This window comes from Cupressus sempervirens, chromosome 3 (assembly GCF_028749045.1).
Source record: "Cupressus sempervirens isolate cs-2001-9-10 chromosome 3, ASM2874904v1, whole genome shotgun sequence".
Lineage (NCBI taxonomy): Eukaryota > Viridiplantae > Streptophyta > Pinopsida > Cupressales > Cupressaceae > Cupressus > Cupressus sempervirens.
Genome location: NC_143120.1, coordinates 622,268,757 through 622,286,243, shown reverse-complemented (window position 1 = coordinate 622,286,243; position 17,487 = coordinate 622,268,757). Strand labels below are relative to the sequence as shown.

Sequence of the window (17,487 nt, the reverse complement as noted above, 5' to 3'; positions counted from 1 at the left end):
AAGCAAAATCCTTCAAGCCACACAAATTTCCTTCTTTTCCAAACCCTAGAGTTGCTCTCCAAAACCTGTGTGTGCAATAATGACCTGAAAACCCTCTAATATAGAACTCTAATTACCTTTTAGGGTTTCCATCTCCACCAGTTCTAAAATTATAATTACTTTATTTAATTATTTCTTTCATGCACAATTAATCCATTTTTAATTAAAATGTTCTTTTATTATTATTTAATTTATTTCTCAACTTTTCTTTTTAAAGAAATTTCAGAAAAAAGACATTTATTTAATATTTAATTAATAAAGATGATTTAAGCGCATTATTTAAATGCCACTAATTTTTAAATCTTTATTAATTAAATAATAATGCTACACCATAATTAGAGTTCAATAATTAATATTTAATTTTTAAATCTTTTTAATCGTCGTTTTCTTTATCTCCTTTTATTTAACTAAAAATCCATTTAATCCAAATAATTCCAAAAAAATGCAAGAGCATCCTAGTTTAACATTTTTTCATTTTAAAATTAATAACATTTAATAAATCACTATCAACTATTGATCCAAGAATCATAAATAACTAGTCTATCAGGCAATTCACTAAGTCAAACCTCAAGAAAAGCATAAGGAAAATCAACCCAAACAATCAAATCACATACGCACAAAAGACTCACGGGTTTTTAAAAGGGTAGACATTTTGTTACGAGTCCTCCTTGCAGGACAAGTATTTAGGCTATGTCTGTGATTGGACTTGATCCTTATCTTCCCATTCTCACCATTTGAGTATTTGTAATAGGGCACGCTCATCCTGGCAATTCAGAGAAGTCGATGCTCGATACCTGCATTCTGCATAAAAGATGAGCATGTACATGTATATAAATATATCTAAACTAAAGAGACAATGACAGAGAGTGGTACATCGTGTAGATCCCGACTAGTAAGTGACTACGACTCCCTCCCTTAACCACATCAAACACATCAGATAGAAGATAAAATAGACACGTGCACCATACATATGCAAGTATGGGGTAAGTACCATAATAAATCACGAGCCAACTTATCAAATGCTTAGATATAATAATGCATCACTATGCATACAAACATAGTCATCATTAAAGACATCATGTTTAACGTTGTAATGAAAGCAACTGCATTTACTAACTAGGAATCATCAAAGCATCATCAACAACACGTAAAATGAAATTAACTAAGCTATTATTATTGATATATATGTAATCCAAGTTATTAAACGATATCATATAGCTGAAATCAAATATCTCAAAAACTAACAAAAGCATGGTAATAGGCCTAAAAGAGTTTGGCAATCAGAACATAAAAGCAAACTACGGGCGTGCATTACACATCCAATCCATCCAAGGATCCTAAAGGGTTCTGTCCTCAAGTTCTGAAAATTGAAAGCAACAAGCTTCTACCCTCTCAAAGAGAAATCATAAAACAACATCCAAACCCAAGCATGCTGAAAATGAACTGCCTTTCTTCTTTTAATGCTCAAAGATGTGACCCTTCAACTTCGTTCTCCTGCCCTTTGGTCTTATTACTCCTTTGTCACCTTTTAGCCCACTGTATATACTATAATATTAAATTGACCTTTTTATCAATTTACATTAAGCTTACATTAGCCAATTTTAATATTACATGAATTTGACCTTAAAGTTAAACTTCCTAATGTCCCAAAAAGGGGACATTACACATTCAAGATTGAATTTTCAAATTTTTAGTTTTTCTATCACCAGTTTTGACTTTGAGTAATAGTCTTGGTGGATCTGATAGTTTTTAGATGGAATTTATAGGGTTAGTTGGCAACATATCCTTTTGTTACTTGCACCTCGTGCACTTCTACTATTAATCTCTTGACTATACAGTTATTGCAATTTCTTTCCTTAAATTATACGCGTCATTTACTGTACAGAATGCCAACATCTATTCTATCATCTGATTGCTAGATCACTTTCGGCTCAAATAACTTTGTGTGCTAAGCTTGAACAAAAGTGTTTGTGTTGTTCACTTGTTCTATTTGGGTAGTCATACTATGGAATGTGTTATGTTTCTGCCATTTCAAATCTCATTAACACTGGTTGAATTGTTTTTGGTGAAATATTAGAAGAAAAGATCACTGCATAGTGATTGTAAAACATTCTTCCTGACAGGCGCTTAGCTTAGCTTTTTTATGTTTTTGGTTTAAATTAGAGGATACAGATAGTTCAACTTCAGCACGCCATTCATTGTTTTCTAGTTCAAGATTTTGTAAATTTTTAAGTTTTCTTTAGGTGTTTGACCTCCAATGCTCCATAGTGCTTTTCTCGTGAATAGTGTTTTGACAATGGACATTCTATTCACTTCAGGGAAGGAAAATATGAATCAGCTTTAGAGAAGTTTGAGTCTGTTTTAGGATCAAAGCCTGAACCAAAAGAAGTAGCTGTGACTAGCTACAATGTTGCATGCTGTTATTCCAAACTAAATCAGGTTTGTTTTATTTCTGACATTTCAATCTTTTATATCTTCACTATATTTATACAGTACAATCACAGCTTTTCATTACAAATTTTAATTACAAATGCTTACTCATAGAGTTTGAACTTATTTTCAATGACTGTATTTTGTTAAGGCATCTATTTTTTCATGGATGATCAGTCAATTGAACATTTTCAAATTGTGCGAATAATTTTATTTTCATGACAACAAGAAGCAGTTGTCTGCTACATCACATTGAGACTAACTGTATTGTTCTATTTATTTTGTATTAATATATTAATTATGGTACTTGCCTAGGCTATTTAAACGTGCTTTGAACTTGCATTAAAATTTTTAAAGACACAAAATGTAAGTAATGATTTAATTTCTAAAATTGAAGGGAATTTGTGAGAAGATTTGTATTTTTCAACCTACATGGGGAGTGCGGTTTCCTTCAATTTTTTAAATAATTTTAAGAGCTACCATCATTATTAGTGCAGAATATTACTCAAGGAAATTAACATTTTAAACAAGAGATTGCCAGTCTCTCAAGACAGATATTATTTATTGTAAGGGCTGACATTTCCTTTGGATTTGTTGGTCAAGAGCTTGCTAGTTGCCTATGGTTAGAATAAATACATGCCATTTATTAGATCATTGTAACATTATTGTTGTTAATAACCTTCATAGTATTTTTTTGGGGTTGTTGATTGCTTTGATTTCTTAACGAATATTCTCATGTATTTATTCCACCTTTCATCGGTAATATGTTGCTAATGTTTGTGTGAATTTGTTATGGTATTAGAGCACCACTTATGTTGTGCCTTTTATTGAAAGAACCTGGGAGAAATGCTTGTAGAAAATAGAGAAGTTCCTGAGAAAGAAAAAATGGAAGCCCCCATGAAAGAAGTCACACGGTAGAGCAAATTGCTGACTTTCCATTCATGATTTAGAGATCATTTGTGTTAGATAAAGAGCATGCTTTGGGTTTGGAGAAGACGAATGACTTAACTAATTTACCTTGTTGAAGGCCCCTCACAGGTCTGTGAATAATGTTTTGAGAAGACATTGCTTCCAGCAATAAATTGCCTGCCAACAGATAAGCATTTCGTAGTGTTGCAAGGGTACTCATACCCAGAACCCTGGGATGTGCCCTGACTTTTGGGATGCGCATCCCACAATCGATATGAATAAGGGTACGAACCTGTCAGCTGGATACATGACATTGACACACCCGTGCATGCCCAGTAAGTGTCAAAAAAAGTGAAAAGCCCTTAAACGAAATTGTGAAATGCACACATTGAAAGCAAGGGGGCTAAAACCAAGACAACTAAAAAATGGCTTCCATTTTGGAACAAAGGAAAACAATGAGCACGTGTAAAGGAACAATTAGGTCTTCATTCTTCACGCAATATAAAAAAATCTGAAAAAAGTGCAAAAATTTCTTGAGGATTCATGCCATTGCATGTTGCTGAAGCTTTATAGCTTGCTGCATCATTGCAGTATACAGTTTAGCACTGTATAAGATTGATTTTTGAAAATCTGAAAAATGCAAACGCATAGTGTTACAATTAGAATAACCTGTAAAACTTATAAAATGACAACCCTAAAATGAATATTTAATAATTAATAAAACTTCTTTGCTAATACTATGTATATTGTTGCTTCTTTTGTCTTATTGCCAAATGTATGTATACATCCATGTCAAAAACATTACTCCCTCACACCCATGTTTGACTAAAGAGAAGAGTTATGTCATTAATCTTTGTTAATTATTGTAGCTTCGATTGAATGATTCCAATCGATGAAATCAAATGTTTGAATGGGCTATCGGCCTTAAACTTTTGATAGCTATCCTTCACTTTAATTATCATGGAGTGTTATTATTATTGATAATAAATTTTTAGTGTGTGTGTTTGTGTGTGTGTCTATATATATATATATATATGTATGTATATTATATATACGAGATCTTAATACATACATATATTAAATCTATATACATAAATTATTATCATATATTATAATCATGATAATACAATGAGCAAATAGCATTTGTGATATATGTTAAAGCAATAACTAATGTGAGTTAAGATATTAACAAGAGACATGTCTCTACAGGGGTATGCCTATTTATATCATATACATGTTCATTGAAGGAGTAACTTGAAACACACAAAAATCAGTAAGTGCTATTACAATTTACAGTAGAGAAATATCATATCATCTCAAGTAGAAAACATTACATTATGCATCTAGGAAACAAAAGAAAAAACTAAATTCCTAATGCTACGTCTAATCAATATTCAACAATTTCCTCTTTGAAGTCACTGCAGAATAGCTTGGGCCATTGAGATTGACAGGTTCTCTTTTGCAGAAGCCATTTTTCATTGATACACCTCATGCACTCCTTGGTTTTCTGGTTATAGCGATCAAGAGCCTTCTCCATGGTTATGTCTGCATGTACTGGGCAGCAGGAAGTTTGAAGATTTTATCAATAGCTTTCACATCTAGCTGAATTATGGTTTTTCCTCAGCATCCTTCATGGTTCTTGAATCTTATCTAAGTGATATGCACAATCAAGGACAAGTTGAGGTTCCACGACATCCACGAGGAAGGTAGACACTATGTGTAAATGACTTTTCAATAACATTCATATCATTATCTTCTGCATTGATAACTGTCCTCTCAAGAAAATCAGACATATCAACATGTCCAATTTCATCTCTAATTTCATCAATGGGAGAGGTCACTTAAGCAGGTGCAATTGCAGCAGAACCAACCATGTGTGTGAGTGATCAGATCCATAGCCCTTCTTATAATAGTAGGGCCCTTACCTTCATGCCCTACCCCCTACTATTAAAGATTCTAGTATCCGTCATATTTGAACTTCATCTTCTTGTTGGTGAGAGATATTGGCTCTTCCAACATTGAACAAGAAGTTGCAAGGCTACAATGCAAGTCCCAAAGCATTAAAACATCAGTTCGTGCTACATGGGAAGCCACATAATTTTCTTTAAGAGAAGAAAGTTGCAAAGCACTAAAACCACATTTGGGAACAATTTTGGAAGTACAAGAATGGGAATGACTTCAAAATGACACCATTAGTGAATTCAAATCTTGGGAAGTACATTGCAAGTTGGGAAAGAACATGTGGGAAGTCATTGCTGTTGAAACTGGAGCCCAAAAAACTATGAAATAATCAGCAATACTAAAGAGATAAAACTGAAACAAAGAACACCAGAAATATCCTGGGAAAACCCTTCAAGAATAAAGGAAAAAACCCAGCCACACAACACAAAATATCTTTATTGATAATGAAATGTTCAAGTGTACAATGCTTATCGCATGATGTGAATATATAACAATAGAAGAGACTTCATATTCTAACCGAAGGTCTCTTGAGTTTCTCATAACTCCTATAATTAAATATGACTCTTCGAATATTCATGCCTCAATGCATGTGAATGACACATGTCATTTACAGTTATAATATTACAAATTAAACTTTAAGTGTCCTTTTCAGCTGAAGATGACAATAACGGTAATAACGTTCATATTTCCAGAGATAAAGCTCTTTATCGCAGCTACTATCTTCAACACTCCCTCTTAGCCAGAGAGAGATCTTTAGCACACAAAACTGCAACCAAAATGTTAATTATTAAATCTTACAATATATTCTATAAGATTCATGAAAACTTGTAACAATCACATTCATGGAATTAGTCATACTAATGGAATCACTCAATGTGAAACCCTGTAACGATTAATCACATTCATGGAATCACTCAACATGAAAACCTGTAACAACCAATCATATTCATGGAATAACTCAACATGAAAAATTTGTAAAACTCACAACTAAGCCTTTGTTCACGGACTCTCTCAACGTGCACTGTCATGGAATCTCTCAACATGACATTAACTCCCATCATGGAATCTCTCAACATGATGACATCATGGACTCTCTCAACATGATGTTCGCTATTGCATAGTGAAAGAGTTATCATAGCTGATCTTACAATTTCATTGGTGATTTCACATGAATGGAAATGGACATAACAAAACAAGACTTAGTTCCATTTAAGTCTCAAATTTTACAAATCTTATAAACATCACAAGTATGTATGAGAGTGGTGGAGATTTCATTAGTACTCCCTCTTAATTATATAGTCTCCCTTTGAAGCTAAAAACATCTCCCTCTTAATCATTGCTTTTCTTCTGCAACGAAAATAGACATTAATGACAATTTTAATCAATATTAGAATATTCACTATTCCTAGTGAAATGATAACTCAAAAATAAGTTGAACGAAAACACCATGCATGACATCAAGAGACATTTATTTTCTTGAATAAATTTCTTCAGCAAACTCCATTATAATCATAGATTACTCCTCAATATTTGATCATATTGTAAGCAAATATCATAAAAGAATATGCACAAAATTTCCCTCTGAATGCTTAAAGCCATACTTATTTCAAGATTTATAATAAAAATACAAAATAGAGTACTTATCTTGATTTTTGGTGCTAATCCATCCTCCTACAACAGATTTAAAAGCAAGTTCCAGCAATGCATCTACTCCGCTTGAGAATTTCTTAGCTTTTATAGTATATTCAGTATAATCGAAGCAGATACTATAATATACCACTTTGAGGAAAACTGCTTACGAGAACTGCCTTTGTGAAACCGCCTACAAGAGGAAGACGAGATTATTCTTCAACTGAGGTGGAACAGCTGTCAGTGTGAAAGAGAGCAGGGATTTGACACAGTCTCTCGTCACGGCAAGCCTTGAGAAACTGCTGCCGCTCAACTTGAGCAGGGAAAAGGAAGGAATCCTACTTCTGAGTGGCTTGAGAAATACGAGTAGAGTCCACTTTAGGGTTCGAAAATCCAACAATGTTTTGCTACAGACAAGATACACGGATCGACGCCATTGCCGTCACAGATGCCATTGTCAACAACACTCTTCATAGCCCAATAAAATTTCTGCCTCCTTCCTCCGGCACATACGACCACGGGTTGACGATCTCGACCTTAACATTATTTTCCTGGTTATTCGGAACAATCATGCGAGTAATCACAACACCATTGGCATCTTTCTCAGCTGCCATATCTTCCACAATCTTGACATGAACTCTGAGCAGAGCATCCTACGCAGGTGACAGCCTCTCAACGGACTCATAAAAACCAGAATGTTGATCTCCCTCCGCCGGTGCAGAAACAACTACGACCCTTTCCTCACATCCTTCCATTGTCTCTTGCACACTAATCTGAGCCCCTGTTTCACGGCGTATTTGAGATATTATACTACCTCCTTTTCCTATAATGCCTCCAACCTTCTCCTTAGGGCACAAAATCTTAAAAGATATATCTCCCTTTTCTGCCTTTGAAGCTTGATATTGCTTCGCACGATGCCCATTGTCTTCCGCTCCCATAAATGGCCTCTTGGGCTTTAGTCCAGAAAACCCTAAATAAATTTTCCTGCTTCCTATTGCAGGTGCAATAATCAGGTTTGTGCAAGTTTGGGATACACAAAGTCTCCATATTCACATGCAAGGAGGAAAAGCGGATATCACAAGCTTAGTAATAAAACATGGTAAAAGAAATCATGACATATTACATATTATACATGACAAAATCTGTTGCTATGTCGAGACAGGCAACTTGGCAAAGATGAGAACGCCCATTATATATATAATAAAGAAATCTTCTACAAACAAGAAAGATAAATATTTATAAATATTAATGCTAGTACTAGAAATAGATCAGAATTTAATGGTATAGAGAAAACTTATCTCAGTGAAAAAATGAATCTTTGTAAAGTTCTGACGTTTGGATATTTGACCACCCTCTAAACATGTGATTAAAAACTATCTCGAGCATGGTCTTCTAAGATTGAAGATACACATTCTTCCATGTTGCCAAGAAATTTTGATACAAACAAATCCAACATGCATTGATAATCATGAAGCCCAAAAAATAGAGCATGGATCACACACAGAAAAAATAAAATAGATCATGACCAAGATTCCCTAATGCTGATTATCAAAAGAACCTGGCTCTGATACCATGTTGAAACTAGAGCCAAGAAAACTATGAAATAATCAGCAATACTAAAGAGATAAAACTGAAACAAAGAACACCAGAAATATCCTAGGAAAACCCTTCAAGAATGAAGTGAAAAACCCAGCCACACAACACAAAATATCTTTATTGATAATGAAATGTTCAAGTGTACAATGCTTATCGCATGATGCGAATATATAACAATAGAAGAGACTTCATATTCCAACCGAAGGTCTCTTGAGTTTCTCATAACTCCTATAATTAAATATGACTCTTCGAATATTCATGCTTCAATGCATGTGAATGACACATGTCATTTACATTTATAATATTACAAATTAAACTTTAATTGTCCTTTTCAGCTGAAGATGACAATAACGGTAATAACGTTCATATTTCGAGAGATAAAGCTCTCTATCGCAGCTACTATCTTCAACAATTACAAGTGGGGAAGAACATGGGTATTTGATTTGCAAATGGGAAGAATGCCATCTTGCACTTGTAATCCTATCTCAGAGACCTGAGTTTAAATGACTTTTTAGTGCATTTTAACCCAAATTGGGGTTTTGGAAGATTAGTTGTAAGTAGTGGGAAGTACTCCATATTTTACGAGTGTAAAATATGCCTTTTAAGTCCAAATTTGGGTCTTAAAAGATCTATTCCAAATTTGCAAAGAATCATTATATTGTATGTCTAAAATATGCAATGATATTTCTAAAACCCAAAATTATCAATATAATTGAATAATTTGGGTCTTAGAAGATATAAGTCAAGCTGGAAAAACATGGGAAGTCTAGCTATAGGAGAAATCATTTCTACCTGCAATGAATTGGCTAAGTAATCCTCTTTACCTTTTACATCATCTTTCTCTCTGTTCTTTGCATATTATTCCTAGCTTAAATGATTTGAATGCATTTGAAGTTTAATCATTTCCTATTCTCTATTGCCATTGCCCATGTCACTCTCGAAGGAAATTCGAGCATCATCAATTACTTATTAATTGCATAGGGAATACATTGGTTTTTCGTAATTGCACAATTATATAGTGATCGCATGAGGAATGTTAAATGGATGAGTAACCGACGTGGACGACTCTTGCAGTGTTGAGTTATATCATGTAAAGTGTGTTCGTGCTATTGTCTCTTCACCACTTATTCTTAGAGATTATTTCTGGTTGATTATTCTCTGTTTGGTATCAATAAGATAAGGTGCTTTGTGTACTGTTGATGTTAAGGAGATCATTTTCTTTTATTATCAATAGTTTATTTTTGATGATTGTTGAGAGTAAATAATCTTGAGAAAGAGTATTATTTTGATTAAGCTTGGAAAGCTCCCTATTCTGATTTTGAATGCACATTAAATAATCAAATTTTAGGGTGTGGTTGGGTTTTTCTAGTTTAAATTTTTGTTTCCATTTTTTTCTTTGGTTTTGAGCTTCAGTTCATTGAATTTCTATGTACTTTGGTTCAGAACTTTACATAGTATCAGAGCAGGTCTAAGAAAAGATCCTGAACTAGAATAGGACAATTGGTTACTAGAAGAATCATGATGTCTAATGGATGTCGATTATGCAGTTTGCTGAATTATTGAATATTGAGAGATTCTCACTAGTTGCATTCTGATAGGAATTTAAGAGATTAAAATGTCCAAAGCTTCCAAAGGTTTCATTTTTTACATCAACAAAGAGGATGCACATCTACTTACATGTTTGGAATCCACATCTATGAGGATAGTAGATGTGCTGGTGTTTAATTTTTTGTTTCCATTTCTTTCTTTGGTTTTGAGCTTCAGTTCATTGAATTTCTATGTACTTTGGTTCAGAACTTTACATAGTATCAGAGCAGGTCTAAGAAAAGATCCTGAACTAGAATAGGACAATTGGGTACTAGAAGAATCATGATGTCTAATGGATGTCGATTATGCAGTTTGCTGAATTATTGAATATTGAGAGATTCTCACTAGTTGCATTCTGATAGGAATTTAAGAGATTAAAATGTCCAAAGCTTCCAAAGGTTTCATTTTTTACATCAACAAAGAGGATGCACATCTACTTACATGTTTGGAATCCACATCTATGAGGATAGTAGATGTGCTGGTGTTTAATTTTTTTCATCGTTTGCCTCTACTATTATTCTGTGATGGCGTAGGATCTGTTGGTAGATTGTGAGGATCTAGGCAATAAAGAGATAAGTATTTTATGATTATACCTATGATTATTTATCATGAATTCTATCTAGTTACTAATACTAGGTTTAGTGAATCATGCGTGCTTTTAGTATTTGTTTGTATGGTTCTCTTCAAGATAGTTTGATTTTGTGAACTATTATTATTCTCTCTAAAATGCTTCTAGGATGATTCATGAAGCAACCAAATGATGATAGGTTACATAAGGAATTCAAGGAAGAGCTTTTTGGATTTTGTAAGCAAGTCATGCAATCTAAAGAAATGAACAAACATGTGGATTCTGTTTGCAGTCATGGTATTGGGTTGATGACACATAAATTCATTGAAGAGGGAGAACCTATACTGATTGTATTTGTATTTAGAGGAAGAAATAAGATTTAGAGGGAGCTTGTGTGGGAAAGGGAGGGTGCCAAGTCTAGGGGGCTGAAGGTGGCCCTCAATAGAATATATTGACAGGGGTGGGCGAGTCACTAAAGTCGATGGCGATCGAATATATATGGGTTGAGTGCTCTCTCCCTTTCTTGGCAATATAGATGGTGGTTGCATTGATCCCAGCTCCTATCCGAGCCCAGTGTGACTAGAAATGATCCTTGTTTGTCAGCTCTTTAATTGTGATAATCAAGCAGGAAGAATGCTCCCCCTGCTGAGAGAGTCTAATCTTCAATGATTCTTATACTTGTCGCTAATAAGTTCTTCTTTGAGAGGGAAAAGCTCGATTTGAAATCCATTGTTAATGAGTTCTCTAAAAGGGAGAAGTTTGAGGTACGATCCCTTTTTAATCAGTTCTTCTCTGTGATGGAGAAGTTAGAGGTGAAATCCCTTGGAAATGAGTTCTTCATGAGGGAGGAGTTCGAGGTGCAATCCCTTGTTAATGCATTCTTGTTTGTGATACAAGTTTGAGGTGAAAGCCCTTGTAACACCCTCTGGGAGTAGCCATGGTGGGAGTCATGTGTGAGACTCCATGACTTGGTTTTCTATTTCTTCACCTTGTGAGAGTAGCCATGGTGAGTGTCACACTGAGATGACAATATCATGTTGAGAGAATCCGTGATAAAGTTTTGTTGTTGACACGTACGGGTGAAGCCATTGTGTTTGTCATGATGAGAGACTCTATGACATGATATTTGCAAATGGTTTCTCCTTTGCTATGAGAGAGTGTTAATGTTTTATAGCTACAAGAGAAATCTCTACATATTATTCTTGGCTTAAATAATTTGAATGCATTTGAAGCTGGATCGTTTCCTATTCTCTACTGCCACTATCCATGTCACTCTCAAAGGAAATCCAATCGTCATCAATTACTTATTAATTGCGTAAGGAATACATTGGTTTGGGTAACTACACGATTATATAGTGATCATACGAGGAATATTAAATGGATGTGTAATTGTCACAGACGACTCATGTAGCATCGAGTTATATCCTGTAGAGCATGTCTATGTTGTTGTCTCTTCACTAGTTATGCTCGAAGATTATTTTGGGTGTACCAATTCATCTATTTCTGGTATCAATAAGATACAATATGGTGCTCTGCATACTGTTGATGTGTTGCCATGATTTTAGTCTCCTATATTTTTCGAACTTTTAGGAATAGGGTTGATTCAATGTGATGTTAAGTTTGAGTCTAGATTGCCTATAGGATGATCTTTCTTCTCATCATTCCTTTGAGCTAACCTAATGCAGGAAATCATGTGAGCAATGCATTAGTCCAATGCTAGGTGACTAGGGTTTGGAGGGTTTATTTTGCATTATCCCGGTGAGAAAAAGGTCTGGATATTCTGCTAATTCATATTTTCTTGTTCCTAATAATGTTGAAGGCAAAGATCCATGTTGAGAAGTAGTTCTTCATGAAAGCATTCCTACAAATTTTTAAGAAACCCTAATTCTATGATCAAGTGTTCCATTAGAGGCATTGATGCAGGGAGGATGAAGAAATTGCGGGCATATACAGAGCAAATAGAGTAGAGAAACATTGAAGACTGAGACTAAAGATTGATATATAGATTGTGAAAACAAGTTAGAGGCAAGATCAGTTAGATTCAATACAAAATGGACGTTCAAAATGCAGAAATGGCGAAGGAAACAAGTCAAAGGTGATACGATTGCTTTTGAAAATGAAATCGACGGTTAGTATTTGATCCGCATGTATACGTGACAAAGTTGAAAAGTCAATTGAACAAAAGAACGCATGCTATTGGCTATAGTTGAAAGTTAGATGCTTACTTGTCATATTGGGTCCCATTCAAAATATTAAACGAAAGTTAGATGCCTTCAGCTGTCAGATCAAAGAAGATCTACGGAGGTTGTAATGTCACTATATAAAGATGCTCGTTTGTTAATTTATGCGACAAAGCGACGTGAAGACACATGTTTGGTGGGACATCACATTTCATGAAGCGCAGTCAGAATCTAGTCACGAGGTGCTACGAAAGAAAGAAAGTCAACGTCAGATTCTCCAAGCAATGGAATGGTGCCAACTGTTTGCTACGATGTGCCTATTTGGAAAAAGGGACCCACGCTGCGAAACAAAGAGACTTAACCTCATTTTATTATCACCGTTAGATCGGAAAAGATCTACGTCCCTCGCTTTCTCACTATGTAAAGTTGCTCGACCATTATTCGATGCGACAAAGTGACAGTTCAACATGTGTATATAGAGGGACCCGCAGAGGAAGTTATAAAGGAAGTCATAATGTTTAAATCGCGATCGTTAATTTGAGATTGACGATTAGAATTTGAAAACATAGTGACCGTTGTAATATGAAATATATGTATTTGGCACGAAACAACAGAAGATGAAGAATAAACGATTTTCACAAGATTTTCTGAGATTGCAGGAAGTTGAAAAGGCATTGGGCATTTTTAGGAATACCATGGATTCAAAATCGTCATTAGAAGAGTTACCATGTGCTCATCTCACGATATAGATTGGATAATTTTATATTTTATTCTCATTTTCTTTTCTATCATGTGACTGTTGCTCTGCTAGAAATAAGAAAGGATAACAACAAACTATAAATGTAACCTCATTTGATAATGAAAGGGTTGGCAATTCTGTCTAACTTTTCCCCGTACATTTCCAGATGTTGAGCGAGAATCAAAGAGTTAAATGGAATGAAGGATTTGTATGATGTTTGCAGCTAGGTAATGTGATGTTCTGATTCCATTTAGGACTAGCATGCTTTGGTTTCTTTCATTGTCTCTTTCAGCCGAGCTAACCTTGCATTTTCAGAATAGTCTCTATGGGATAGTAGGACAAAAGTATTTGAAGCTGGTGATTTCTTACTAGATTTCATTTTAGTGGAGAGTTATCAGTTAAGGTGGATTCCATTTCATCTTTCATATGCATCTCTGCTTTATCTCTAGATTGAATTTGAGTAGAACTAATCTGCACTTAGAAGTAGGAGTAGATGTGAGAAGAACTTTAAGGTAGCTTATGATATCCATTCCATTGGGTGTTATAAGTTGCCCAAATCTATTTCTGCCTAGGGTGTTTGTAGTTATGAACATCTTGGTTTATCCTCTCTTGCTCTTAGGTTAAGAGCATACCCTCATAGTCCAATGATCTATTAAAAACACAATTGCATATAAGGGAGCTGCACCTTACAATTCAGAGGGCAGTGATATAACACATACACTGACCCATTTGTTGGTAACATCCTTTTGTTTCCTCACATTTTGAACATCTAGAGTCAAGGTTAAGCCAAGTTAACATGAGGGTCAAACTGTTAACCAACATGATGTTAAGGAGATCATTTTCTTTCATTGTCAATAGTATACTTCTGATGATTGTTGAGAGTCAACAGTCTTTGAGAAAGATTATTATTCTAATTAAGCTTCGAAAGCTCTATATGCAGATTTCAAGTGTTTAATAAAGAGTCTTTTTGGGTGTAGCTGGTTTTTTCTCGTGTAGGAGGGCTTTCCCAAGGTAAACTTTTGTGGCTATTTTTCTTTAGATTTGAGCTCCAGTTCATTGGATTTCTATGTATTTTGGTTTGAAAATTAATTGAAGAACATATGTGCCATGGGAAGAACTATTATTGAAGTTGCAACACGAATGGGCATCATTGAGAGGAAAAACTAATTTGATGCAGCTTTCAAGTGATGGTTATAACATGTTTGCTATCACATTTTTCACAGAACTTGCTATGTATTAAAAGGAAATTGATTTGTGAATCAATAATCTTACAATGCATTTGTACCATATTGGGTGAGCCTAGGTGACAATGTATAATTTTGTTTTGTAACAAATTAGGGAGTATTGAAGCTTGTTTATGATCTAAGTTTCTACTAGTGCACTATACACTTTGTGGTTTTATGCCACTACATTCATGAGTATGTGCAAAAATGGAATATTCAGCTTTAATAGTTTTCAATCTGCTAACATGTTTACGCAATCACTTGTAGTAGTGAAGTTAAAAGCTTTTCAACAATTTTTCTTTGTAGTCTTGAGAAAATGATGTAATAAAGGGGGACTCTTAGAATAAATAAATTTCTTATATTCCATCATTGTAATAATTATTAACAATAACAATCTTGATTATCATTGTTTTTCTTAATATTATGATGAGGGATCTATAGGGGCTTTCAATCATAATAAAAGGCTTACAGACATAGACTATATGAACAAAGTAATACCAATAAAAAAATGTTGCTAAGAAGATGCAACTACAACCAAAAGGAACCAATTCCATAGATCTCTATTCCAGGATAAAGATCCTATCTCTAGTTGACTACTTGGTGACGAGTACTGTACACTTTTTAGTAGTTTGCATGGGCCGAGTTTTTCTATTGTCATTTTAAAAAAAATGAGTCACTTCTGAGTTTTTTTACCAGTTTGTGGTTAAGTACTCAATGAGTCCATGCGTAAAACTTGCAATGTGTAGGAATCATGGGGGAACACTAAAAGATGTTATTTTTGCTCTCCAAGAACATAGTTTTTTGTCTTTCTAAAAGTTATGAAAATGGAATGTGAATGAGACCACTCATTCTTGACCTTGATAAGGGTGTTGCCCCTAGAACCCCAAGAAGCTCATTTGATACACGTATTCTAACTATGTTTTGCATAAAAAAATACTTTCAAAGAAATTTAAGCATTTTAGGTAGCTGAGTTTTTTCCAAGTTAGATAACTTTTAGTCTATTGAGTTTGAATTGAATTTACATGTTCACTTTGACACTAATAACATAACACAAACCAACCTTAGACAACTCATTATGTTCCTTGACAACATAATAAGCATGAATCATATATATTATCTCTCCCACCTATTACTCTTCATGATGCATGGGGCCTATGTTTGTGATGATCTACTAGAGATAGGAATCTAACCTTAGAGAGAATTTGTCTATGACGACAAGACCATTGCAAAGAGGGGCCGCTAAACATTAGCATCACCAAGTCATTGTAAACTTCACACTCTTTATACTATTGAGAGAATGATGTAATAGGGAGGATCTTAGATTAAAAAAATATTTAGTATTAAGTCTTTATAATAATTACTAACCATATCTTGATTATTGTTTTCCTAGATATTATAGTTGGGGATCTAAAGAGGCTCCTACCCTATATAAAATCCTAGAGATAGATCATATGAACAAACCAAGTAATACCATAAACATATGTCGTTAAAAAGATGCGACTACAACCAAATAGAACTAGTTCCATATATCTTGATATCTAGGTTAAAAAAGGAGATGTAATCTTAGCAATACACCAAAAACCAACCTCAAACAACTTCTCATGTTCCTTGTAAATGGGATAAGCATGAATTATATTGGCCACCTCTTCTTGTTACTCTTCATCATGCATAGCTCTACATATATGATTGACCTACGAGAAAATCTCCCTTCAATATATAAACTTTGCATAGAAGAGCGACATAATACTAGGATTTTGAAGTCATTGCCAACTTCAAGCCATCCTCAATGGTGTTGCATATGTTAATATGCCATTTCTTTTCCCAAATAACCGCAATATGCATGCAAGACTTCAATTTCTCTCCTTAACCTTGTGAATTCATCATCTTTTCCCAAGTCCTAGACTGGTGTAGAAGTAGAGCCTTCAACTCTATGCCTAGAACCATTCTTCTTCTTAGGTCCTTACTCCACCTTTGCATTGATCACAGTTATACCTAAAATCTATTTGTTAAGAATAGGTGCAAGTCCATGGCTGAACTACTGCATGTGGGAGTCAATATGCCAAATTGGTGAGAAAATCATTAGGAAGTAGCCTTTGATCACCTCCCCACACATAGAGCTTGTTCTCCAAGTGTGCTCTTGACAAATCCTAGTGTTGCTACCATATCATAAGAAAATACACATTATATTTTTGAAATCCTCCCTTGTGGCATCTACTCCCATTCACACACCTCCATATGGTTGTTTTCTGTAACGCCCCATCAAGGAACCTGAGAGGATAACATGAAAACTTCTAAGAAACATGCCACCATTTTGTTTTTCTTTTTTAAAAACTATATATCTAAATTAACACTATATCATGATAGAACAATTTAGCTTCATTATATCCTGCTAGGTTCCCCAATGTTGCTACTTAGCAACTGATAAGCAAATTAACAATTAACACATAAAATGGAAATATCAAATTAACCATGCTAAACTCATTAAGTCATATGTGACTAGTCTATTACTTAAAGATGGCAACCAAGTACATTTTTATTCTATTCATTTTTAAATAATACATTTCTATGATACATCATTACATGGTCGCACCTTAATTACAACCGTATACCAAGAGTATATGAGGC

At 34.4% G+C, this 17,487-nt stretch overlaps 1 protein-coding gene across 1 annotated transcript in view; it reads left to right on the top strand.

Annotated features, from left to right (window-relative positions):
- LOC149568204 (protein MET1, chloroplastic-like) overlaps window positions 1-17,487 on the top strand; it is a 118,003-nt gene that overhangs the window by 68,561 nt on the left and 31,955 nt on the right. The window contains exon 5 of the mRNA XM_089821210.1: window positions 2,358-2,478. Coding sequence (XP_089677336.1) covers window positions 2,358-2,478 — 121 coding nt within the window. The remainder of the gene's footprint in view (window positions 1-2,357; window positions 2,479-17,487) is intronic.